The 23,933-nt window shown below is 39.5% G+C and overlaps 3 protein-coding genes across 4 annotated transcripts; 1 reads left to right on the forward strand and 2 right to left on the reverse strand.

Moving 5' to 3' along the window:
• Positions 1 to 416: 416 nt before the first annotated feature.
• Positions 417 to 5,601, forward strand: hdhd2 (haloacid dehalogenase-like hydrolase domain containing 2). The gene is made up of 9 exons (XM_061747229.1): positions 417 to 532; positions 2,840 to 2,949; positions 3,029 to 3,131; positions 3,924 to 4,029; positions 4,210 to 4,294; positions 4,713 to 4,878; positions 5,061 to 5,111; positions 5,212 to 5,275; positions 5,365 to 5,601. Exons 2-9 carry the CDS (start codon positions 2,849 to 2,851, stop codon positions 5,466 to 5,468), a joined length of 780 nt encoding a protein of 259 aa, XP_061603213.1. The 5' UTR covers positions 417 to 532; positions 2,840 to 2,848; the 3' UTR covers positions 5,469 to 5,601.
• Positions 5,568 to 16,581, reverse strand: katnal2 (katanin p60 subunit A-like 2). 2 transcript variants are annotated; one of them, XM_061747227.1, is made up of 16 exons: positions 16,206 to 16,580; positions 15,191 to 15,261; positions 14,874 to 15,040; positions 14,747 to 14,795; positions 14,411 to 14,507; positions 14,257 to 14,331; positions 13,877 to 13,924; positions 12,269 to 12,346; positions 11,040 to 11,138; positions 10,380 to 10,443; positions 9,721 to 9,839; positions 8,257 to 8,348; positions 7,407 to 7,517; positions 6,338 to 6,497; positions 6,142 to 6,259; positions 5,568 to 5,890 (listed from the first exon to the last, which is right to left on the reverse strand). In XM_061747227.1, exons 1-16 carry the CDS (start codon positions 16,362 to 16,364, stop codon positions 5,751 to 5,753), a joined length of 1,647 nt encoding a protein of 548 aa, XP_061603211.1. In that variant the 5' UTR covers positions 16,365 to 16,580; the 3' UTR covers positions 5,568 to 5,750. The 2 variants fall into 2 exon arrangements, with proteins under 2 accessions (XP_061603211.1, XP_061603212.1); XM_061747228.1 differs by lacking the exon at positions 11,040 to 11,138 and having other exon boundaries at positions 16,206 to 16,581.
• A 1,176-nt stretch (positions 16,582 to 17,757) lies between these two features.
• On the reverse strand, positions 17,758 to 23,921 carry sigmar1 (sigma non-opioid intracellular receptor 1). The gene is made up of 5 exons (XM_061799346.1): positions 23,750 to 23,921; positions 23,548 to 23,599; positions 20,879 to 21,027; positions 19,389 to 19,481; positions 17,758 to 18,834 (listed from the first exon to the last, which is right to left on the reverse strand). Exons 1-5 carry the CDS (start codon positions 23,892 to 23,894, stop codon positions 18,605 to 18,607), a joined length of 669 nt encoding a protein of 222 aa, XP_061655330.1. The 5' UTR covers positions 23,895 to 23,921; the 3' UTR covers positions 17,758 to 18,604.
• Positions 23,922 to 23,933: the final 12 nt, after the last annotated feature.

Here is a 23,933-nt window from a genome sequence, read left to right on the forward strand (position 1 = left end):
CCTCTCAAAACACCCTTCAGACAGATAAATCTTTAACATGTTTTTCATATCTAATGTGAGATGCAAAAAAATATATACACAAAAAACAACTGAAAAACATGTATTCACGATGAAGGGGTAACATGAAAAGAGGATTTGCCACAGTGCTTACTGGCATCATGTCACGACAAGGTTTAGCCTTTTGCTAATACCGTAATAAATCTACCCTCAACGAGCCATTAATGCGATACGTCTGTTAGTTGTTAGAGGAATGGGGTACATGTTTTTTTTTCCTATCATTGTAATAATGAGTGATTAAGTGATAAGAGATAACCCTCTTAAATGACTACGGGCCAGAAATGTGGTGGAAATGAAGTAAAATTATATATTTTTTAAATTATATATATATACATATTTGTATATACACAGTATATACAAATGGTGGTACATAATATTGCACATTGAACAGAGGGGGCAGCACAGAGCAGAAACGCTACCTACAGAACATCAACGAAGAAGACTTGACCCGGAAGCAGGAGCAGTTTTTTCAAAGGTTAGCAAACTAAACGTTTTTAACAATTTTCTCTGCTCTAACATATGTTAATGTATGCTTTTTATAACTGCGTGTCGTCACGAAAACTTCTCCCATCATTTAGAATAACTATCGTAAATTACTTCGTTATTAGGGTTAGGATTTTTACAATGATTGTAAAAATTAATTAAGACCATGATTTGTAGCTGAAGGTAGGTAACCCAAGTATTAGAAACACATTCCAGGTAGATTGAGTGCAGTTCTAAACCGCTGCAAACTACCACTGTCACATGCCTACACTACATGACACTTATCCTGATTATTCTGCATGGATATTTACTTTATTATCACATGAGGGAAAATAAACTCAGCAGCAGTATTCACTCATACTAATATACCTGTATGTACAACCAACAAGACAAAATACAAACAAAAACTAAAACTTCAGCTACCTTTGGATATTGGCATCTTAGACGTTTTGTAGCATGTCTTGACCTCGCGGTAGGCTGTGCAGATTCTTTCCCCAGGCTGTGGAAGGTGATGCAACTTAGTGATATACACATTGCTTTTGATATAGCACCACAGAAAAAGAGTCACAAGGTTTGAGGTCAGGGAAGCCCACAGTCTATACTCCTTTGACCAATGCATCAATCAGGAAACTTTGTTCAGGAAATCCCTCACAAACCTGGCAAAGTGGGGAGGCTCAGTCATTATTAAAATGTCTATACAGACAAAACAGTAATAGTGTTTTTTTTAAATCATTCACAATAAAATAAACTGATGAAATGATTAACAATAAAGGAAAAGCGTGTTGAATTGTTAAGTTCAACGCAAAATGTAATTTCCTCCTCAAAACACAGCCACAGACACACACACACGCTTGGATTCCAGTTCTAAACTGAGCTAAATCCAAATTATAAATACGGGACGCATCAGCTGTTTAAGTAAGTCCCCCAAACTGATAACTACATGACAAAAATCCAAGCATGTCTAAATAATAATAGGGGATCACAATTTACTTCCAATAAATTACCCCGGCCCCTCTCACAAATCTGCATTCTAGGCAGGACACCATATATTTTAAAGACAAACTGGTCAATAATCCCTTCCTGATTTAGGTTTGAATAAAGCAGTAATCTGATCCATTTTTCCAATTCTGGCATGAATTATGATTATATTAAAAATAATAAATGATTCAGGCAGCTTTAAAAACATGTCCAAACCTCCATTTACTGTGGACTTTATTTTTGTTTATCAGTTTAACAAATCATACCCAGACTGAAGGCCAAGTAGCTTTTATGAAAGGATAGAAACCAGATGGAAATGAGCCCATTAAACATGAAGGATTATTACATTTTCTATTGGTTAATTTCTTTTACTTAGAATAATATAAAGTACACAGTCTGTGTGTCTTTTGATGATTGATGCAAATATGTTACTGCGTTTCAATAAAGAAAAATAGCACTGTTTTGAAAAATATACATATAAAAACAAAATTAAAACAGAATGTATAGAGATAAATTGGTTTTATGTAATGTAATTCAGATGAAAGTCACACACATGCTGTAGTGTTCGTGTTTTGGTATGTGGCTTTAAGGGGTGTTGCCTATTAAGTGGCATCAGGGGCTGTGACTCCAGCTCAGGTTGGCCATTTAGCTTGTGGCAAGTTTAGTGTTGGTTTGTCCTCCATGCGCCTTATGAGTGTTTTCATTTTGTAATTACGCGTTTTACTGTTTGACCCTACAAAACGTGCATCAGTGACTTTTTTTTTCTTTTCCGGTTCACTTGAGCGGCGGTGTGTCTGAATCTCATTCGTAACTAAAAATTTGGCTCACAGCACAAAGCAAAAAATGTACTAAGCAACGGCTCATAACTTGGAAAAACGTCAAGGTACGGCTATATATGTAAAATAGTTGAACATAAATTTATATTTTTAAAAATAATATATATCCATCGATCCATTTTCCATACCGCTTATCCCTACTAGGGTCAGTTATTCATAATTAATTAACAACTATTTAATAAAATAAAAAGGTTATGTGTATGTACATATATGTTGTATATGTTTTCCTTTCATTATTGACAAAGGTAACAAAATTAACCAATTATTTAAGGAGATATATGAATACTATAGAACAAATAGATCTAACCAATTTTAGAGGACTCTTGATAATGTAAATGCTCGGTGAGCCAGAAAGGAGCAGGCTGTATGTGGCCCACGGACCATACTTTGCCCACCATTGGTGTACTGTATTGTCGATATATACAGTATTAGTTAAGGCTAGGCTGCCCCCTCCCTGTGTCATGGTCTCGTATTCTCCCTTGCAGTTGACAAGAATGACAAGCAGACGCGCTCTGAAGGCCGTCCTCGTTGACCTGAGTGGAACTTTGCACATCGAAGACACAGCAGTGCCCGGGGCACAGGATGCCCTCTCCAGGTGGGGAGGTTTGGGGGGGGGCGCTATCTTGAATGAGGACCAGGGCATCACTCAATGCTTTGTGTTTGGATGTTGTCAGGTTACGGCAGGTGTCTGTTGCCGTCAAGTTTGTAACCAACACAACCAAAGAGAGTAAGAAGAACTTGCTGGAGAGGCTGCAACGGCTCAATTTTGACCTGCAGGTAAAAAAAAAAAAAAACAGTAATTCTGTTGTGACATATCACAGTTGTATTCAGAAAAACAGCAGTACACTTAAAAGTTAGTAAAGGCCAAAATCTGTATAATAGCTTTTATTTCCACATACACATCATTGGGAAAAATTAAGAAGTGTGTATCAAGTGTGTTGTTGGTTCATTATGTATTGTTATAAAAAAAAAAAATACCCTCGTGAGGATAATGGACGGATATTATTAGGCTGTTCACAAAATAGCATCGGCTGTATTTTTCTTTACAAAATCAAACATTTTCTATATATGGACTTTAAACTTCTTATGCATTTCTCCCTGAGTCAATCTTTGTACATTTAGCTGTATCTATGTTGTCGGTTCTCTACTTTGACGATAATGTGGTTTAGGGAGCGGACCAGTATCTTCGTCATTGCTGTCATTATGGGACTATTGCTGTTGATAGGGCTATTGTTGTGCCCATTGTTCGCATCCCTCCCCTGGCTGCTTAACCTCTCTAGCCTGTTTTCTCTCTATCTGTCTGTCACTCTACTCTTTCTCTCCATCCCAAACCAACCAGCTAAGGCTGACGGTTACCCCACAGAGCCTGGGTTTTGTTTGAGGTTTCTTCCTTCAAGGGAGTTTCTCCTTGCCTCTGTCACCATTTGCAATATACACTACGTAATGTATAGTGTGGTTCTTGACCTGCTCAATAAATAAAAGTGCTTTGATAGAACTTCTGTGACTTGATGCTGAATAACATTTACTTAATGACTGTAGTCTTATCTGATGTTGCAATTTGTCATACAGGAAAAAGAGATCTTCACATCACTAAGCGCCGCGAGGAGCCTCCTAGAGAAGACAAAATACAGACCGTTGCTCCTAGTGGAGGACAGCGCTCTGGAAGATTTCATAGGTACACATCTGAAAATAAAACTACATAAAAAAAAAAAAAAAACATTTATTTTTCCTCCTTGGGTATTGCTTGTAATAATTTTGATTTCACTTATTTAGCAGAAGTTTTACAGTAAAAAAAAACCCAAAAAACATTTACAAATGGTCACCCTGAAGGTCAATGTTTTGATTCACTTCGCAGGTATCAACACATTCGAACCAAATGCTGTTGTCATCGGGCTCGCTCCTGATCACTTTGACTACCAAACTATGAACAAGGCTTTCAGGTGATTATAGACTTTAGGATGTGCCTGGTGCTAAATTAGTTTTCCGTTCCAGTGATTCCAAACCAAGATCAGGCGTTCTGTGGGAAATTATCTAATTTCACTTAATTGATCTGAAAATGACTTATTTACTACAACATATACAGTATCTATGTTAGTACTGGGCAGAATAAATGCTTTTGCACTAGATGGCAGGAGATACAATCAACCTGGATTATTATGCAATATTAGCTTGGTGTTCAACTGAACAGGACCAGATTTCACACCATGTAAATTTGTGAATTGAGATTATTTTGGTATACAGTACTTTTTGTAGCTTTGTTGTCGGTGGTGAGCTATGAGATTTTTCTAATGGCTTGGTTTGATAAAGGCTAGTGAACAGTAATCGCCTTATTTTAAAGTACTCTGATTTGTGTCTCAGACTGATTCTGGATGGTGCTCCTCTCTTCGCAATCCATAAGGCTCGCTACTATAAAAGGAAAGATGGTTTGGCCCTCGGCCCCGGGCCCTTTGTAACTGGACTGGAGTATGCCACAGACTGTAAAGCTACTGTGGTGGGAAAGCCTGAAAAAACGTTTTTCACACAGGTTGTTTTCCCAATTCTCTTGAAGCTTTTACAAATTGTGCTTATTTGTTACTGCCACTCCATCATACCAACTGTTTATAATGTAATCTTTATTTGATTTAGGTGTTACAGGCAGCCATTTTAAATAGATCTCATATTGGATCATATTAAAATGTAGATGTAAGACTTTTTTTGTGCATGTAGGCTCTGGCTGATTTGGGTTGTCGCCCAGATGAAGCAGTCATGATAGGCGATGTAAGTGTACTCACTTCAGCTAACTTCATTGAATTCAACTTTCAATCCCACCTTCCATTTCACAGGTGGTTTACTGTAAATTTGCTTTGTGCTCTTGCAGGATGCCATAGATGATGTAGGAGGAGCTCAGAGTGCAGGAATGTTAGGGATTCTGGTCCGAACTGGTGAGATGAACCTTTTCCATTGAAGTTATATTCCGTGGCCCTCTGTGTAATTCACCTGAAGTTACGTGACCTCTGGTGTCATCTCCCAGGTAAATACAGGCAAGGAGACGAGAATAAAACCAACCCTTCTCCTCACCTGACGTGCAATACTTTTCCAGACGCTGTTGAACACATCCTTAAGAACCTACTATAACATCGCTTGGCGTAAGGCAGTTGGTTGATGAGTGAAACCTTGTCATCATGTACATAACTATATAGCTATTCATCTGTTCACCATCTTTAGTTATAATGGTGCATAAATAAAAAAAAAAGTTGTCCCAATATTATTTCATGGCTGCTTTCTGAGAAATGGTTTGCATTTTTAAATGTAAACACTGCTTTCTAATTGGAAATTAATTTAAAAAAACACACCAAGTAAAATGTCTATGAACCAGGCCAAACATGTCCAGTAACTTTGAGTGAATGAAGAGGTCGATCAGACGGATTCAAAATCTTTTTCCCAGGCTGTGTGTTTGTCCATCACGCCGCTGACCGACGGTTTGGTGTGTGCCAAGACTTCCAGGAAGTCCTGCGTTGTCACGGTTTCGAGCTGCACGTCCAGCATGCCTGTGTCTCCTGCAGAAGGATTAAAGCCTCGGTCATCACCTGGCACCTGTCCCTAATTTAATTACACATTTTCTCACACTAATGTAATGGATTACAATTACATAAATTTTGTAATTAAATTGCATAATCTCATTACATGTAATTAGTTATTACACAAAACTGACTATTGCGGTAGCACAACTAAAGTGTACATGTGACTCTACAGAATGTCCTATTAAGGTATGCAGGATGTGTGTAACGGTCGATGTCTTTGAACGGACCTTGTCTGATCCTACCAGCCTGATTTGATTCCAGAGCCTCAAAGATTTTGCGGGCTTGTCTCATTGCAGCCTCTTTACATACCAGTCTGATATCAGAGCCAGAGTAGCCCTTCATCTCCTGCCGAACAAATGTACAATTTGATGGACTCTTTCGAGAAGCTCGACTACATAATAGAGCAAAGATGGACCGACTTACATTTGCCAGAAGTTGATAGTCAAGCTCTGCTTTTAGTTGCAACTCTCCTGTGGAGTTAGGAGGCAGCCAATGAGCGATCATGGCCTGACGGGCTGGTGCAGGAGGAAGACCAACCAGAATCCTCTTTTCTAGTCTTCTTAACAGGCCTTGGTCCAGTTCCCTGAGGGAGGGATGTTTTCAAATGTGAGGCTCACGGAGAAAAACAATGGTTGTTCCATCATCATTGTTGTCTTCTAGGTCTAGAAAGATCCCTATTGATCTCATACAGCCAACAAAGAGTGAGGGTGTTGAACAGAGTCCTATTTCAAAAATTACTTCATGTTTGAGCATTTGGATAGCAGCAAGTGTTTCCTGAATTTTTATTTTTAAAATGTTTTTTGGAGGGGTCAATTTTGGGGGTTGCGCATACTCAAGAGAATATTATACAATATTATACGTATACAAATAGTTGGGTGTCTCGAGTGCCTGCCCACTCATCCAGTGTGAAATTACACAACTGAGTAAATATTTAGCCTCCTTTGTCCGAAAATGTGTAAGTAATTTTGAATTTTTCCAAAGTACAAACAAATTCGTGAGGAATATTTTGTTTTTTAATTGCACGACATCAAAGGATTCACTTTTCATGGTAACGCAAAGCTGTACTTGCGAAGCACACGCTGCAGTATGGGGGCTGGGTGAGCAGTGGCTCATTTATTTAGGACAGTACCACTGATAGTACCCCAAAACACACCAATTTCAGCACGGTTCGAAAAAGGTGAAAAGGGTATTTTGATAAAAGCATGTCACAAATGTGTTAAGATACCTGTTTTAAATTATTTAAATAAATGCCCGCTGAATAAATGATTTTAATCTACAAGGACTCTTTGATATTATCTCACTAGTGTGCCTTTATTGCACTTGGCAACAGGACTGATGATTTGGAAACATTTTCAAGCACACTGCAGAAGAAAATTCCTTCTCTCGATCAAAATTCCTTATATGATGAGGAAGAGTAAACATACGTTAGCATCTGTGTCAGTTTGTGAACATTATAGGACTATAAAGTTTGCATGTAATCAGTGATAATTACCAAGGCAGATTGGAGGCTGCCAGTACAAAAATCAGCTCATCTGATTTCGCCACTCCGTCCATCTGGACCAGCAGCTCTGCTTTTAACCTGCGACTGCTCTCGTGCTCTCCTCTGAAAACACGCACACCATTTAGAACTGTACAAACAGTACAAGAGTAATATTTCATTATTCAGTATCTATACACCTTGAGAGCAAACCTCAATAATGGTTCTATGACAAAAAGTCTATCCAAAAAGTCCTATAAAGGGTATATATGTCAAATTATTAGGATGTTTTTATATATTACTACATTATATACATTTAATGTAATGGTCATAAACAAGTACAAATAAAAAAAAGATTGTACAATTATTGTTATAATACAGTCAATAGTTCAGGTGACTTCCATCGAAACCCATTATGGCCCACTTATTGAAAATACCATTTCATGTCATTGCAGTACATTTTTTGTTTCCCCCTGATCAGGGTTTCACCCAGCACTTGGCCAAACTCCACTCGGATAGTCAGATAGGTTTCGAAATTTCTTAAGAAATCAAAGTCCTGTAAAAAAAGTGTTTCAAAGCTTGTTTGCAATCAGGAGAAATAAAGTAAATCCCAGAAGAGTTAAAAAAAAAAAAAAAAAAAAAAAAAAAGCAACATTTGTTTTGCTTTTTTTCCAGGTGAAAGAGGGTGGGGGGGTGGGGGATATATAATTTTTAAGGCCAGATCACACAGCCTTAATTACTTGTATTTTGAAGATGCAGTTATATAAAACTGCTCAGGTTGATGCCGGGCAGACACTGAGAACAAGATGAAAGTCGTACCATACATTAAGATATGTAAATAAGAACACTTTGTGCTTCAGCTTACACTATGCTGCTTCCTCTCTGGCCCATCATTGAATCCACCTCATCCAAGAAGATGGTGGAGGGGGCGTGGTACCGGGCCAACTCGAACAGAACCTGTAAACAAAAAAAATAAATAAATAAAAAAGGTTTTACATTGAACAGTGACATAAAACTGCTCATATTCATGTTGGACTCAATTGAAATGTCAGACCTGCAAAATATGAGCTCCAATACAAGAGCTCTATTAAATATTCTAACTTTACAAATGTAATGTTCAATTTTGATTGACACTGCCGGAGAGTTTTTTTTTTTTTTTTTTCATTGTTATAGTGGGGGCGGCACGGTGAGCGACTGGTTAGAGCATCAGCCTTACAGTTCTGAGGAGCGGGGTTCAATCCCCGGCCCCGCCTGTGTGGAGTTTGCATGTTCTCCCCGTGCCTGCGTGGGTTTTCTCCGGGCACTCCGGTTTCCTCCCACATCCCAAAAACATGCGTGAATTGGAGACTCTAAATTGCCTGTAGGAGTGAATGTGAGTGCGAATGGTTGTTTGTTTATATGTGCCCTGCGATTGGCTGGCAACCAGTTCAGGGTGTACCCCGGCTCCTGCCCGATGATAGCTGGGATAGGCTCCAGCACACCCGTGACCCTAGTGAGGAGAAGCGGCTCAGAAAATGGATGGATGGATGGATGTTATAGTGGGTATCGTGTGCCTTAGTGTAGAATTCTACTATATGACACTGAGAACTGTTACCATTCATCCATTTTCTGGACCAATTGTTGAGAGTCAAGAGTATACCATGGACTGGTCTATCAAACATATTCATACCTATGGACATTTTAGTCTAATGAACCTAACATACCAATGTTATTAGAATGCGGGATGAACACATTCATAAACACACAAGCATTCATAATCCACATGATACATCCATCTAAAAAACATTTACCGACCCGTCAGGTTAAGTGATTTGGCGACTAATGATTAATATTTCACAACTAATTATTATTGGTTTCATTACTATTATTATCTATGTATTTTATCTTTTTTTTGTCTATGTATCCTGGTTTATTGCTGAACTCATTGCTGTCTTCTATTGTTTGTCTCTGTATTCTGTCTCTTTATTCTGTGTTATTACAACAAAACTGTCTTGTTTTTTTTTTGGCCCAATAAAAAAAAGGGTGGGAAAGCCAGAATACACAGGAAAAACCCACCTGAGCAAAGATGCAAACTCTGACATTCAAACCACGAATATCAGAACTGCGATGTCCCTATTCTGCCTGCTGTCTCTAATATATATATACTTTTTTAGCTACATGAAAATGCAGTGCAATTCTACAGCCTTGCAAACAACCACAAATTGAATGTGTACCTTTTTGAGTACAATTGTCTTTGGAAAAGGGAAATGTTTGAAAGAACTATTGTATTGGAACCGATCAGATTGTGCAGATCTACCTAATGTTGTGACCGATGCCCGATGCCACATACCCTGACCAGTTTTTCGGAGTCTCCTCTCCACTTTCTCACTATGCTTGATGCTGATATGTTGAAGAAGGTTGTCTTACACTCAGTAGCCACCGCCTTGGCCAGCAGGGTCTTACCCGTACCTGTGATGGTAAATTTCCATGGGAAGTTAGAATAGGGAATTTTGGAAGATTCCAAATTGGAAGCTTTCCATGGTAATTAACTGATAATTGAGGGTAATTTATTGGAAAAGTATCATATCCAAGCAAAAGGTTTGTTCTGTCATAAACAAGACATCCATGCGAAATAGATTGGTCTCCTTGCCCACGTGAGGACTTTAAAAGTACCTTACTTGCTCCTTTTTTTAAATTTTGGCTTGAAACCCAAATAAATTTTTTTTAAAAATCAAGTGATCGAAGGCTCTTAATTTGAATATAACTATTTAAGTTCCTTATTAAGAGTCAACCACTGTAAATTCCTGGTTTATTCCCCAAAATTCCCATTAAATGGTAAATTGGCATTCACTTGTACTTTTCTGCATGGAAAGTTTCCAACTTTGAAAATTCTTAGAATTTTCCAAACCTCATGTACCTGTGAGCAGGAGTCCAAAGGTCAACATTAAGCATTTCCTCCAATGTTAATATTTCAGTGAAAGAGTGTGTTTTTGTTTGTTTTTTTTTTACCTGGGGGGCCATAGAGTAACAAGCCCTTCCACGGAGAAAGGAGTCCTGTAAAGAGCTGGGGATACTGTGACAAGCAGGAGTATAACGTTAGAAAAAAAAAAGGCTTCATAATTAGGAAAAACATTTGGGAGAACTTTCTATGTGCGTCACAATCGAGCATATGCAAAGGCCAGTGATATTCCTATTATATTTGGTGGTGGGGGGGTTCACTAACAAATACATACATAGGTTAGTATGATTCGGAGGTGACAAACAGGCTGTGTGGAATCACCAAAGTGACCTTATATCCTAAAGAATGAATAGTAATGGAGACAGAATGTGGTGGCGGGACATTATTCAATAAGAGGAGAGTTGCAGGGAAGCAGATAGACGCATCGGTCCTCATCTCGGTGTGTAAATGTCAAGAGGATGCAGACGACCTGATTTGATGCCATCACATCCATCAGGAGCGTCAAAGTCATGACATCTGGATATGTGTATATAGAAATTCCACATGAAGTCTGCCCCTATCCATTTATGCACGTGTTGCAATAGTATCCCACATATAGATTTAATGTCAGCCTAACGGACTGGCGTGACCCCCTCCTCTCTCAGGCCTTTAAAGGAGATATATTCAGAATCGAAGAAGGGCGAGCGGTGCTGAAATAGCAGTGGGCACACCTTAATGGGATAGACGACGGCCTCCTTGACTAATCGCTTTGCATCCTCCAGGCCAATGATGTCCTCCCACCTCACATTGGGGTTGTGCAAATAGATGTCCTTTAAAGGGACACGCACACACACAGACACACACACACAAATGAGTGATGCGTGTGGAAGCGATCAGCGAGAAACAGACAGACGCCCATGGTGCCATTAAGCATGAAGAGGTGTCCTCTAGCGTCAAACATTCCATAAGGGAAGCACATAGAACTTAAGCCTTCATTAATACGGCCTATCATTTTCATTCTTGACAAAGGTTTTTGCTGCACTCTAGTGGACAGTATTTGTTATAGCAGTATCACATACACAGTGGATATAAAAGTACTGTATATATACACATCCGTGTTCAAATGCCAGGTTTTTGTGAGATTAAAACATTAGACCAAGAGAAATAATTTCAAAACTTTTTCCAGCATTACTATGGCCTGCAACCTATACAACTTAATTTAATTGTTTCCAATCTTTCTGAGAGAGGGGAAGTACAAAAAAAAAAAAAAAAACTTAAACAATGTGGTTGCACATGTGTGATACCCCACTTATATCTAGTAAGGGAGCTGTGTTCAGAATAAACCACTCAGATTCAAACCCACGTAAAATAGTAGTCAGCACATTTTTTCCGCATGCGTCTGGGAGGTTTTGTTATGGTCCAGTGAAACCGCGGCTTTTTGGCCATACAGTACTGCAATTCCAAAAGGTGTGTTTGGCACAAACATAACACTGCTCATCACCAAAAGAACACTACACCTATTGTAAAGCATGGTGGTGGCAGTATCATACTTTGGGGCTAGACAGGGTGGACACAATTATGAACAGTTCCTAAGAGCAGTCAGTGTTCGCACAATACATTCAGGCCTCTGCAAGAAAGCAAACCATAAATGTCAGGAAAAGCCTACTAGAACATCTGAACTTTATTTGGGATTAATCAGAGGCACTTTAAATGGCGGCAGGTCCCATTCATGAGTTTGAATGTGATTGGGTAATTCTGAACACAGACCGATCCCAGTTATAAGAGGGTGTGTACACTTGTGCAATCACATGATCTCCGGTGTTTATTTTTACTTCCCCTCTTGAAAAGAAAAGAAAAAATATTTAGGCCATCACTGGGGGAGAATCTTATATACAGTAGACCGATTAGATTGAGTGTGTGCGTGTGTGTGTGTGTGTGTGTGTGTGTGTGTGTGTGGCACCTTATTGATGATTGTGGCGAATTCTGTCATGTCGCCGCTCATTCCTGAAAAACCACTGAGGGGCTTCAGCAGTCGTTCCTACACCGCAGCACAACATTAAACTTAGAAGAGGAGCAATACTTTGTGGCATTATTATCATTATTTTGGGACTGTAAAAAGCAAATATTAGCACCAAAGAACAAATTATGTGGCTTAATTGCTTTTTGGGAGCCAAAACTAACTGTATTGGTTCTGAAATTTCTGACTTTTGAAGCATCAAGGACAAAAGAAGCAATGGCTCACAATGAACGCCTTTTCATCCTTATGTTACACATAGTCACTAGGAGGAATATGTGCATGCAGGTATCTGAAGATTTGTATATATTCTGCGATGCAAATAGTATTAAAACCCTCAATTAGGCTCTTTCTTGAACAATTTGACTTGATGACAGCATCTCTGAGCATTTACACACCATTTTTGAGGGAACTACAACTTTATGCCTCGTCGTTAGATTTGATTGTTGGCAAGTGTAACTACCATACATTGTGATCACTAGACCAGGGTAACTAGTATTCTGGGAAGCATACACACAGTAAGCATGAAATACTAGTTACAAAAACATAAAATGAATAGCCTAAAATAATTTCATAGGAAATGGACAATACAGGGGGTTTCACTTCATGGTGGTACCAACATAAGATGATTCAAGGTTACGAACGGTGTGCAAGGAACTAGTGTCAGGTGTGCTATTACGTCAGCACGCTGCACAAGGAGAAAATAATAGAATTTAAAGCCTTTATTGTCATTGTATGGGCAGATACACTGATATTGGAGTGTGAATCCAGGTTCGTGTTTTCATGAATGAACAGTAAAAATAGAATTTAAAAAATAATAATATAAACACTACATCAAACAATACTAAATTATAGAGCACAAATGCCAGTAAGACACACATTAGGAGTGCAGTAGCAGCAGAGTCAGGGATATATTTGGATGTGCAAGTAGCAGCAATATGGAATGAGTTTTGGTGTGGTAGTGTGAGTCAATACAGTGATGACTTGTGGGAAGAAGCTGTCTTGGGGGGTTTGGACCAGTGGATGCCCCCAATCTTTGTCAACTATGGGCCTGTGAAGCCCTTTTGAGACACTTTTGTGATTAAGGGCTGTACAAATATACTGCATGTTGGTTAGGACAGTGTTTGTGTGTTCCACCAGGTCCTGGTGTTCAAAGAAACAGTCCTCTAAATCAAGCAGAGCCACTGGCAAAGTGATGATGGTTCTGGTCAGAAGTGGACTTTTCCTTCTGAGGGGGTTAATGTAGGGGGGAGGAACAGAGAGAGGTGGTCTGACTGGCCTCAATGTGGCAGTTGTGTGTCTCCTGTATGCAGGTTTAATGTTTTTGTGAAGTTTAGTTACTGCCGTAATTGTTTTTCATTCAAATCTTCTGTTGGTATGGGCTAGAAGTACTTTTCCAACGAATATTTGCAATAGCTTTGAGTCTACTATTGCATTAGCATAGGTTAGTGATAGACTATCAGGTAACGTCACAGCCGTAGGAACAGAATTCGTCATAAACCAAGGACCCCCGGTACTGTATTACAATTAGTTACTGTGGGAATTGAGAATTACCTCCTGCTCGCTGTCTCCTTTACCACCTGAGCTGTCAGGCATCTGGACCTGCAACACAATGTGTGCACAGGAATTAGTACACATCCAGGTCAAAGTATATGAATATCTGGAGAAAAATGGATTTGCAATCTGAAGAATACTTGTTCTGCTTTAGATAGAGACAAAGTCAGAAACACTATTGCATATTTCCACAAATAGTGGCCTCCGCTCAAAGATGCCGCGCCCCAATTAATTGCCAGATTTGTCGTCAATTCAAATAAATAAATGCCTTTATACAAAATAACAAACGGCTCTAGTAGGTCACAAGTGAAACTGATAATCTTTATTTAAATCTCCCCTGCACAAATAAAAACAAGTCATAAATAAGCTATGATGAGCACCTTGTTGGTCACAGATCCTCCTCCAGCTTGTGCAGAAGCGATAGGGCAAACACTGAGACCGAATAAATCATCGCTCTGGTGAATACAAAAAAAAAGTCATTCAAAATTAATCATCCTGTTATAATGGAATTTAAATGATAGATGAACTCCATACATATGAGTGCAAAGGAGCGGTAGCATTCCCTCTTGATTCTCCACCAAGGTTTGGAAGCTGGATTTTAGGAAGAGGCTTCACAGCTGAACTAGCAGCCCTAGCAGAGAAATGGTGGCAATGGGATGTCTTTTTTTATTCAAAATAGAATATAATAAAATGTAATTATTCCACCAGGAGGGAATATCAGTTTCACAGCAGCAAGTGGACAGGCGTGGCACACACACAAAAAGACACACATAAAATCAAATAATCCAAAATGATCTGTGCATTTGTGCTTCTTTTATTTTTTGAGGTCCTGCAATTGTATTGATCCTGGAGAAAGCAACTTGCGCTCACCTCTTATTTCCACCACTTCTTGTATTTCTGTTTTCACCTTGACAGAGGACTGAAAAGACATGATGACCCCGGTTAAACACAATTGGATTGTATCAAGATTTGAGGCGCTTCTGTTAAATTGTGTCACCTGATTCTACCACTTTCTTAATAAGTTTGGGATACTTCTGGAACTTGACGTATTGATAACTCTCGTACTCCATTAACACCATTTCCAAATCGACATTTTCGCACACCTCAAACTTCTTCAATCCTCCATTCATCTCCTGTTCCAAGGCCGCTGCTGTGGCCACATAGCTGTCGGGTAGACACATTTCACTATCAATTACTCCTTTTGCTTTTTGTGCTGTACACTTGCTCTGTGAGTTTAAATAAATGTTAACAGAGTATACTAAACTATATATGTATTATATACTGTACTATACTGTATATACTATAAATACTGACCCTTGTCCCATTAGGTGTTGATAGATGAGGATAAGAAGAGCCTTCTTCCTCATCTCAATCCTCAGATCATCCTAATAAATAGGGCCATGAGAAAGGAGTAGAAAAATGACAAATTATTAAAAACTGTGTGAGAGAATTCTGCACTTGATTAATAAGCTCATTTTCATCTACAATTTGTCCAAATAAAAAAATGTAACAGTAACATTCGCTCAGTCACAAGCCATTTGATCACTTGGTGGTGGTTTTTGGCATGTGCATTATGTGCAGCTCAAAAGCATTGTTAGGTCTTGGCAATGGCCCATGTGTCATCGCCCTCAGTAGAAGCGATGGCGTTTAATAAAAATCCACTTGAGGTCAAAAAATGTCCCAGTAACGTTTAACTCCGCCTCAGCATCATAATAATCAGCCACAGTCGGGGAGCAGATAGGAAACCATAGATGATTTTGTCTCAAGGAAGAGACAAAATCATCTAATTTAACAATTTAATCCTTTACATAAAACGAAATAATTTAACAATTTAATCCTTTACATAAAACGCAAGCACGCTGAGATTTAATTAAGCCAAAATGATTACAACTAGGTTCTCTTCAGTTTATTTATTTATTTGTGTGTGTTTGTGTGAGTGCGTGTAGTGTTGCTAGGGAGGGCACAACCAAAATGTGATCTCAAGTATTGCACGGTTTTCCCTTTTGCACCGACACTTTTCTCCAATAGAGGGCAACAAACTACCATAAATTACGATCACTCCAACAGGGTAACTAGGCAACCAGTGCACACCAAGAAAACGTGAAGTACTTACTACTCTCACCCAATCCATTAACTAGCTTAAACTACAGAAGGAAAAAAATACAATAAATAAGGCAGTGGAAAAATATAGCTTAGCCCCATTGAGTGTTGAGAATAGTAGTGTTCATCGTTTTGAAGGCATATAGCAAGCGTGCTAACAGTGTTAGCATAAGTCAAACAACACTTGACCTACGAGAAGAGATATGAACAAGAGTGAGTATTGACTTACCGCCTCTCGAGCTTGATGTGCGTGCTTCCTACTATTGTATATCTGCTCCATTGCTGCTTGAATACAGTCACTGTCAGGCGTCTGTCCGAGTCTTGTATTTGAGAGAAGATCGGCGTGAATAGGCTCTGTGGTTTGTCCCTCGGGACTTGCCGTATACATTCTTCCTCATGATTTGTGAGTAGTTGGTTGCCAAATTTGCTACTGAAAATGGAAATGATCAATTGACTAATTTAAAAATCGTCTTGAACGTATTCATCTACACCGTCCATTGCTCCAAAGCAACTGGCGTTAATTGCGTTTTGCGTCATCTTATATTCAGGGTTAGGTTATATACATATATACACGCCTGTCGTTAGTGTAAAGAGTTTACAGTCTGTTTATATTCTATACGTGAAAGTGTACCCAGAGCATGGCTGAAGTAAGGATGTTTTTTCCCTGCGTTTACACACATATATATATATATATATATATATATATATATATATATATATATATATATATATAATATATAATATATATATATATATATAATATATATAATATATATTAATATATATATTATATATATATATATATATATATATATATATATATATATATATATATATATATATATATATATATATATATATATATATATATATATATATATTAGCGGCACGGTGGCCGACTGGTTAGAGCGTCAGCCTCACAGTTCTGAGGACCCGGGTTCAATCCCCGGCCCCGCCTGTGTGGAGTTTGCATGTTCTCCCCGTGCCTGCGTGGGTTTTCTCCGGGCACTCCGGTTTCCTCCCACATCCCAAAAACATGCATGAATTGGAGACTCTAAATTGCCCGTAGGCATGACTGTGAGTGCGAATGGTTGTTTGTTCCTATGTGCCCTGCGATTGGCTGGCAACCAGTTCAGGGTGTACCCCGCCTCCTGCCCGATGACAGCTGGGATAGGCTCCAGCACGCCCGCGACCCTAGTGAGGAGAAGCGGCTCAGAAAATGGATGGATGGATGGATTACATATTTATAATAGCATAATTGCATAATTTTTTATATATGTTTTCTAAATTACTATTAGACACAATTGGGTGAATGCGGAAGCTCTAGTAGCTTCACTGATACACTGTATTTAATCCGTGGATCAGTGTATTTAACATTGTATTTAACCTCAAATCCAACATATTAGCATAAGAGATGTGCCCAAATACAAGTGGAAACAAAATAAAACAAACAATGCTCAATTTTGATGGACATTCTCAGTGAAGTTTTAATTGAACAATGTGATTATTGCGGTAAGGGTTGCAGTTTGCAATGATTTTATGTTCCTCTAGGCTGTGTTAAGGTGTACATAACTGCAGTCTAAAACAACAATAAACACGCACTGATGAACCCTGCAATTTATCTCATTACATTGTGTACAACCACCCCCCCCCCAAAAAAAACGTGAATTTGTTCCCAGATATTGACATTTAACTAGAGATGGGGTTAGTGAGACAAAAATTAGTTACAAGAGACAGATCTCGATTTAATCATTGCATACATAGTAATAATAAGCCACAAGTTTAATATTTTCAAAAATGTTTATTTCTTCTCATAATTTGCATATGTGCTCATCAACATTTAAGGTTAAGTATTTTTCATTCCTGCAAGACAAGAACTATACAGTGTGATACGTTAAGAAAGTGAGTTACTGAGAATTTACTCAGTTACAAAATGTCACTGATATGAAATTTAGAGGTTGCGGTAGAAAAAAAATAACTGACACATACATTTAAGATACAAAAATGAGATGTGTTCTGAGAACTGTGGCTGGTTTTCAATTGTAATTTGTTAAGCAAGGTTGTAGACAAAATACAACAACTAAATATTCACAGAAAATCGCAACACATAGTATCATTAGAGAAAGTAACATGCCAGCAGTGCTTAAGCAAGTCAAGAAACAGGATGATCAACCACCAACCATAAGGTATCTTTTATAACAAAATGGGTAATACTTTACCGTCAGAAGAATGTCACATTCAGTACTTGGAAGATTTTGACCCTCATTTCTTATAACCACATTCTAAGACAATTTTCTTTGGTTAGCACCAAAAGGCTTCATTGTCTGCTTAGGCAGCTTTAAAAGGAATGCTCTTGTAGTGTAAGATTGCAAGGAGCCGGTTAGTGTAAAATTAACGTAGAAGGGAGTGGCTACATTTTTTAAAGTCCAGTATTTGTGTTGATGCAGTTACATTTTACTGGATTCTCAACTTAAGCATATTCAAGGATGTTCTTTCATTTACGGTAAAAAGAATCAATCATCTGGCAAGAATTTACTCCATGTCAGACATCGATAACAAAACAGCACATCAGCAGCTTGTGATGTCACTGTTCTAGTGCAGGCGTCAGAAAGTGTCACCACTTTGCCTTTAGAACACTCCGGCGTCAGCGAGCATTGTTCCCATCTCCAACAGCATCGATTTTCCGTAGACTTTGAAAGTCTGAAACAAGGTGACAAAGTCCTGGGTGCAGAACAGAGTGTCGGCCAGAGCTATAGCCAGCGTGGACGGGATGAAACCTCGGCCGTACTCAACCATCCATGTCCCGGCAGTCCACTGGACCCCAGCAGCCTCACCCATCTGGTGCATTACTGTGTCACCTGTGTTATATGATATACAAATGTCAGTCATTATTATCAAGGTTTTTATGCAATTTTTTTCATGATACTGTCAAACAAAATACTAGAAGAATTACTTTTTCATGACAATACGGCACAGTATAAAGTAAAAAGAAAAGAAAAAAAACAATTTTGTCTTGCACCAACTTTGCCGCTTTGGCACTTTTATTATACTAAGATAAGAAAATAAATCACGTGTCCACAAAGTGAAAATTGTATTATGTTTAACATGTTTTGGGAATTTCCATTATAGAAGCACTTTGTGAAAATTGTATTATGTTTAACATGTTTTGGGAATTTCCATTATAGAAGCAATGTGAATTAAAAGAAACGCTTTATTACAATGTATATTATTTATTATCATGCATTTGAAAAGAGCAAATATAAATACACTGTAAAATTGCTCAAAAGTTGCATTAATGGAGCTAATAAAACCAAACCCCTGCCTCGAACAAAGGCATGCTAATCTTTTAGTAGTACTTTAGTAAATAAACATAATTAAAAGAAAAACAGTAAAAATATGGATATATGCATACCAGGATAGAAAAGTTCATTCTTTGTACTTCCCTCCTTCCACCTTCTGAAGGTACCAGAGACAAGGGTGTCAGAAATGTCAGCCCAGTAACGACCTACAGAAACAGAGAAAGAAAGGGTGAGAGCGATCAAACTGTTTTCACAAATCAATCACTCCAAAAATCCACAAAAGATCCAATTGGCTAAAATGTATCTGTTTCTACTTTGAATGCATTCAGTTTACATCAGACTTGCGGCTGCATGTCTTGGACACTCAGACGACTGTGGAGAAATTCTGCTGCACCATTCGGTGTCTCAGGAAGGGAAAGCAGTGCACCATCAACACTGTCTATAGTGGGGGTGGGGCGCTGCTGACTTTGTCTCCTGACGTTTTGAGTTGGTGGACCAAATACTTTGAAGACCTTCTCAATTCTATCGACATGCCTTCCTATGAGGAAGCAGAGTGTTGGAACTCTGAAATGGGCTCTCCTATCTCTGGGGCTGAAGTCACCGAGGTGGTAAAAAAAAAAAAAGCTGCTCGGTGGCAAGACCCCGGGGGTGGATGAGATCCGCCCGGAGTTCTTAAAGCCTCTAGGTGTGGGGCTGTCCTGGTTGACACGCTGGTCCACAGTGCCTCTGGATTGGCAAACTGGGGTGGTGGTCCCTCTTTTTTAAGAAGGGGGACCGGAGGGTGTGTTCCTACTATAGAGGGATCACACTCCTAAGCCAAGGTCTATTTGGGGGTTGCTGTAGAGGACGGTCCGTCTGGAAGTCGAATCTCAGATTCAGGAGGGAAAGGGTGGAGTGACCTCTCCAGGTCAGGAATGAGTTCCTGCCCCAAGTAGAGGAGTTCAAGTATCTCATGGTCTTGTCCACGAGTGAGGGAAGAATGGAGCGGGATCGGTGCAGCGTCTGCAGTGATGCAAGCTCTATATCGATCTGTGGTGGTGAAGGAGCTGAGGTGAAGGGCGAAGCTTTCGATTTACCGGTCGATCTACATTCCTACCCTCACGTATGGTCACGAGCTGTGGGTTGTGACCGAAAGAACAAGATCGTGGATACAAGCGGCCAAAATGAGTTTCCTCCGCAGGGTGTGTGGACTCTCCCTTAGAGATAGGGTGAGAAGCTCAATCATCCGGGTGGGGCTCAGAGTCGAGCCGCTGCTCCTCTGAGTACAACAGGAGGTGAGGTGGCTCGGATATCTGATTATGATGCCTCCTGGTGAGGTGTTCAGGGCACGTCCCATCATGAGGAGGCCAGGACACGACCCAGGACACGCTGGAGAGACTATGTCTCCAAGCTGGTCTGGGAACGCCTCAGGATCCCCCCAGAAGAGCTGGACAACTTGGCTGGGGAGAGGGAAGTCTGGGCTTCTCTGCTTAAGCTGCTGCCCCTGCGACCTGACCTCGGAAAAGTGGTAGTGAATGAATGAATGATTGACCAAGAAAAAGTAAACATAATCCATTTCACACAGTTCAGAAGGTGATATACACAGACCTCCCTCTGCCCTTACCTGAGTGTCCTGATGTATCTATTCCAGTACCAAAGAGTATCACATATTCTGTGAGGGAGGCATGGAGAACACATATGGAACCCATGAAGCCTCCAGCCCTCAGAAAAACCCACTCCAGGTCTTCATCTGGCAGGATGTGGCCAGGATACCTAAATTAGTTTACATTTGATTAGCGAGATTTTAAATGTGCAACACAACATGAAGCTTCCTTTCTTGAACTTCACTTTGCAGTAATGCATGTGTAATTATCTGCAAACAGTAACACATTCGTTCCAAGGTAATGTGGGAAATTATCCAATTTCACTTAATTTGCCCCAAAATCATCATTCATTACAACCCCAATTCCAATGAAGTTGGGACGTTGTGTTAAACAAATAAAAACAGAATACTATGATTTGCAAATCATGTTCAACCTATATTTAATTGAATACACTACAAAGACAAGATATTTAATGTTCAAACTGATAAACGTTATTGTTTTAGCAAATAATCGTTAACTTAGAATTGTATGGCTGCAACACGTTCCAAAAAAGCTGGGACAGGTGGCAAAAAAGACTTAGGAAGTTGAGGAATGCTCATCAAACACTTGTTTGGAACAACCCACAGGTGAACAGGCTAATTGGGAACAGGTGGGTGCCATGATTGGGTATAAAAGGAGCTACCCTGAATTGCTCAGTCATTCACAAGCAAAGATGGAGCGAGGTTCACCTCTTTGTTAACAAGTGCGTGAGAAAATAGTCGAACAGTTTAAGGACAATGTTCCTCAACGTACAATTGCAAGGAATTTAGGGATTTCATCATCTACGGTCCATAATATCATCAAAAGGTTCAGAGAATCTGGAGAAATCACTGCATGTAAGCGGCAAGGCCGAAAACTAACATTGAATGCCCGTGACCTTCGATCCCTCAGGCGGCACTGCATCAAAAGCCGACATCAATGTGTAAATGATATCACCACATGGGCTCAGGAACCCTTCAGAAAACCAATGTCAGTAAATACAGTTCGGCTCTACATCCGTAAGTGCAACTTGAAACTCTACTATGCAAAGCAAAAGCCATTTATCAGCAACACCCAGAAACGCCGCCGGCTTCTCTGGGCCCCGAGCTCATCTAAGATGGACTGATGCAAAGTGGAAAAGTGTTCTGTGGCCCGACGAGTCCACATTTCAAATTGTTTTGGGAAATTGTGGACGTCATGTCTTCCGGGGCAAAGAGGAAAAGAACCATCCGGACTCTTACGGTCGCAAAGTTCAAAAGCCAGCATCTGTGATGGTATGGGGCTGTGTTAGTGCGAATGGCATGGGCAACTTACATATCTGTGAAGGCACCATTAATGCTGAAAGGTACATACAGGTTTTGGAGAAACATATGCTGCCATCCAAGCAACGTCTTTTTCATGGACGCCCCTGCTTATTTCAGCAAGACAATGCCAAACCACATTCTGGACGTGTTACAACAGCGTGGCTTCGTAGTAAGAGAGTACTAGACTTGCCTGCCTGGAGAATTATGAAGCGTAAAATACGACAACGGAGACCCCGGACTGTTGAACAGCTGAAGCTGTACATCAAGCAAGAATGGGAAAGAATTCCACCTACAAAGCTTCAACAATTAGTGTCCTCAGTTCCCAAACATTTATTGAATGTTGTTAAAAGAAAAGGTGACGTAACACAGTGGTAAACATGACCCTGTCCCAGCTTTTTTGGAACATGTTGCAGCCATAAAATTCCAAGTTAATGATTATTTGCTAAAAACAATCAAGTTTATCAGTTTGAACATTAAATATCTTGTCTTTGTAGTGTATTCAATTAACTATAGGTTGAACATGATTTGCAAATCATTGTATGCTGTTTTTATTTATGTTTAACACAACGTCCCAACTTCATTGGAATTGGGGTTGTAATTACAACTATATCATTGTTCATCTAGCTATGCCAGCGATGTATAGTGGAATGGAGAACAATTAAAAGGTCTTCTATTAGGTGACAGAAGGTGCAATAAACCAGTGTATCCACTTCTTGCTATTCCTACAATAGAATCAGTCCTGCCTTTGCGTTCATTTAAACAGGCTCAGATTTCACACTAAGTCAAATGTGAGTAAATTGCGAAGCGGTCATCGTTATTTTATTTTATTCTTTGGTGGTGTGCCTTTGACACTTATGTAGAATTGGTGCCTTGGCTCAATAAAGGTTGGAAAACACTGCACAGGGGAGCTGAGATGGGTGCGACTTGTTTGTTACATAAGTATGTATTACTCCAATGAGCAGAACATTGTATCTGTATTGTAATCAAACATTTACTACAGAATTATGCACACGTGCACAAATTAATGCTTTACGGGGACAATAACACTCAGATTTGTTTGTTTGTTTGTTTTTTGGTATACTTTGCAGTGGTGTAGAACTGCACTGTAGCCCACTGAGTTATTTATAAATTCCCCCTTTCGTGTAGTTGCATAAGGTAACCAATATTAGAACCCACACTCAGTATGTATGACACACTAGTTTTACACTTATGCAAACCAAAAGCTATGACAATAAGCACAATATTTAATGTTTTGCATTTTTGTAGCGGTCTTGCTTAGGGCTTATTAGCTTGTGTGAATGTATCTCATCCCCCAAATATAAACACAGTCCTTTGAAGTATTAACAGTTGTTGTAAACTCCCGTTACCTCTTCCTGAGCTCGACCACCAGTTTTGAATAGGCCTGCTCGTGGTCCTGCCCTACGAGTAGACAGACATGAGCAATGAGCACGGAAGACAAAGCATGCAATGCGTGCAAATTGTGGCAGCGCTGGTTGAACGCCTTTGTGACATGTGACAACAATCCATGTGTATCTTGGCGTGCGTTCCATTTCCAAAGTTCGAACTCACCCGCGTACTGTTTGGCCAGTTTGGCGATGTCGTCGTGGTTGAAAATGTACTGCTTGGTGACCAGCCAGTGTCTCAGCAGCAATATGGCAAGGACGGCAACTCCGACAAAAACCAAGAGGCGACAACACGAACGGAATAGAGCCATTGTTGACAGCCCAAAACACGCGGGAACACAGCAACAGGT

Source organism: Phyllopteryx taeniolatus, chromosome 15 (genome assembly GCF_024500385.1).
Source record: "Phyllopteryx taeniolatus isolate TA_2022b chromosome 15, UOR_Ptae_1.2, whole genome shotgun sequence".
Lineage (NCBI taxonomy): Eukaryota > Metazoa > Chordata > Actinopteri > Syngnathiformes > Syngnathidae > Phyllopteryx > Phyllopteryx taeniolatus.

Coding starts and splice junctions, on each gene's coding strand:
- hdhd2 (XM_061747229.1), top strand. CDS start 2,849: ATGACAAGCAGACGCGCTCTGAAGGCCGTCCTCGTTGACCTGAGTGGA. Junction 3,132..3,923: donor GGCTCAATTTTGACCTGCAG/GTAAAAAAAAAA, acceptor TTTGTCATACAG/GAAAAAGAGATCTTCACATC. Junction 5,276..5,364: donor AGGGATTCTGGTCCGAACTG/GTGAGATGAACC, acceptor GTCATCTCCCAG/GTAAATACAGGCAAGGAGAC.
- katnal2 (XM_061747227.1), bottom strand. CDS start 16,364: ATGTATACGGCAAGTCCCGAGGGACAAACCACAGAGCCTATTCACGCC. Junction 11,139..12,268: donor TCGCCACAATCATCAATAAG/GTGCCACACACA, acceptor GTCCCTTTAAAG/GACATCTATTTGCACAACCC. Junction 10,444..11,039: donor CCGTCGTCTATCCCATTAAG/GTGTGCCCACTG, acceptor TGCTTGTCACAG/TATCCCCAGCTCTTTACAGG.
- sigmar1 (XM_061799346.1), bottom strand. CDS start 23,894: ATGGCTCTATTCCGTTCGTGTTGTCGCCTCTTGGTTTTTGTCGGAGTT. Junction 19,482..20,878: donor AGATACATCAGGACACTCAG/GTAAGGGCAGAG, acceptor CTGTTTCTGTAG/GTCGTTACTGGGCTGACATT. Junction 18,835..19,388: donor GAATGAACTTTTCTATCCTG/GTATGCATATAT, acceptor CATATAACACAG/GTGACACAGTAATGCACCAG.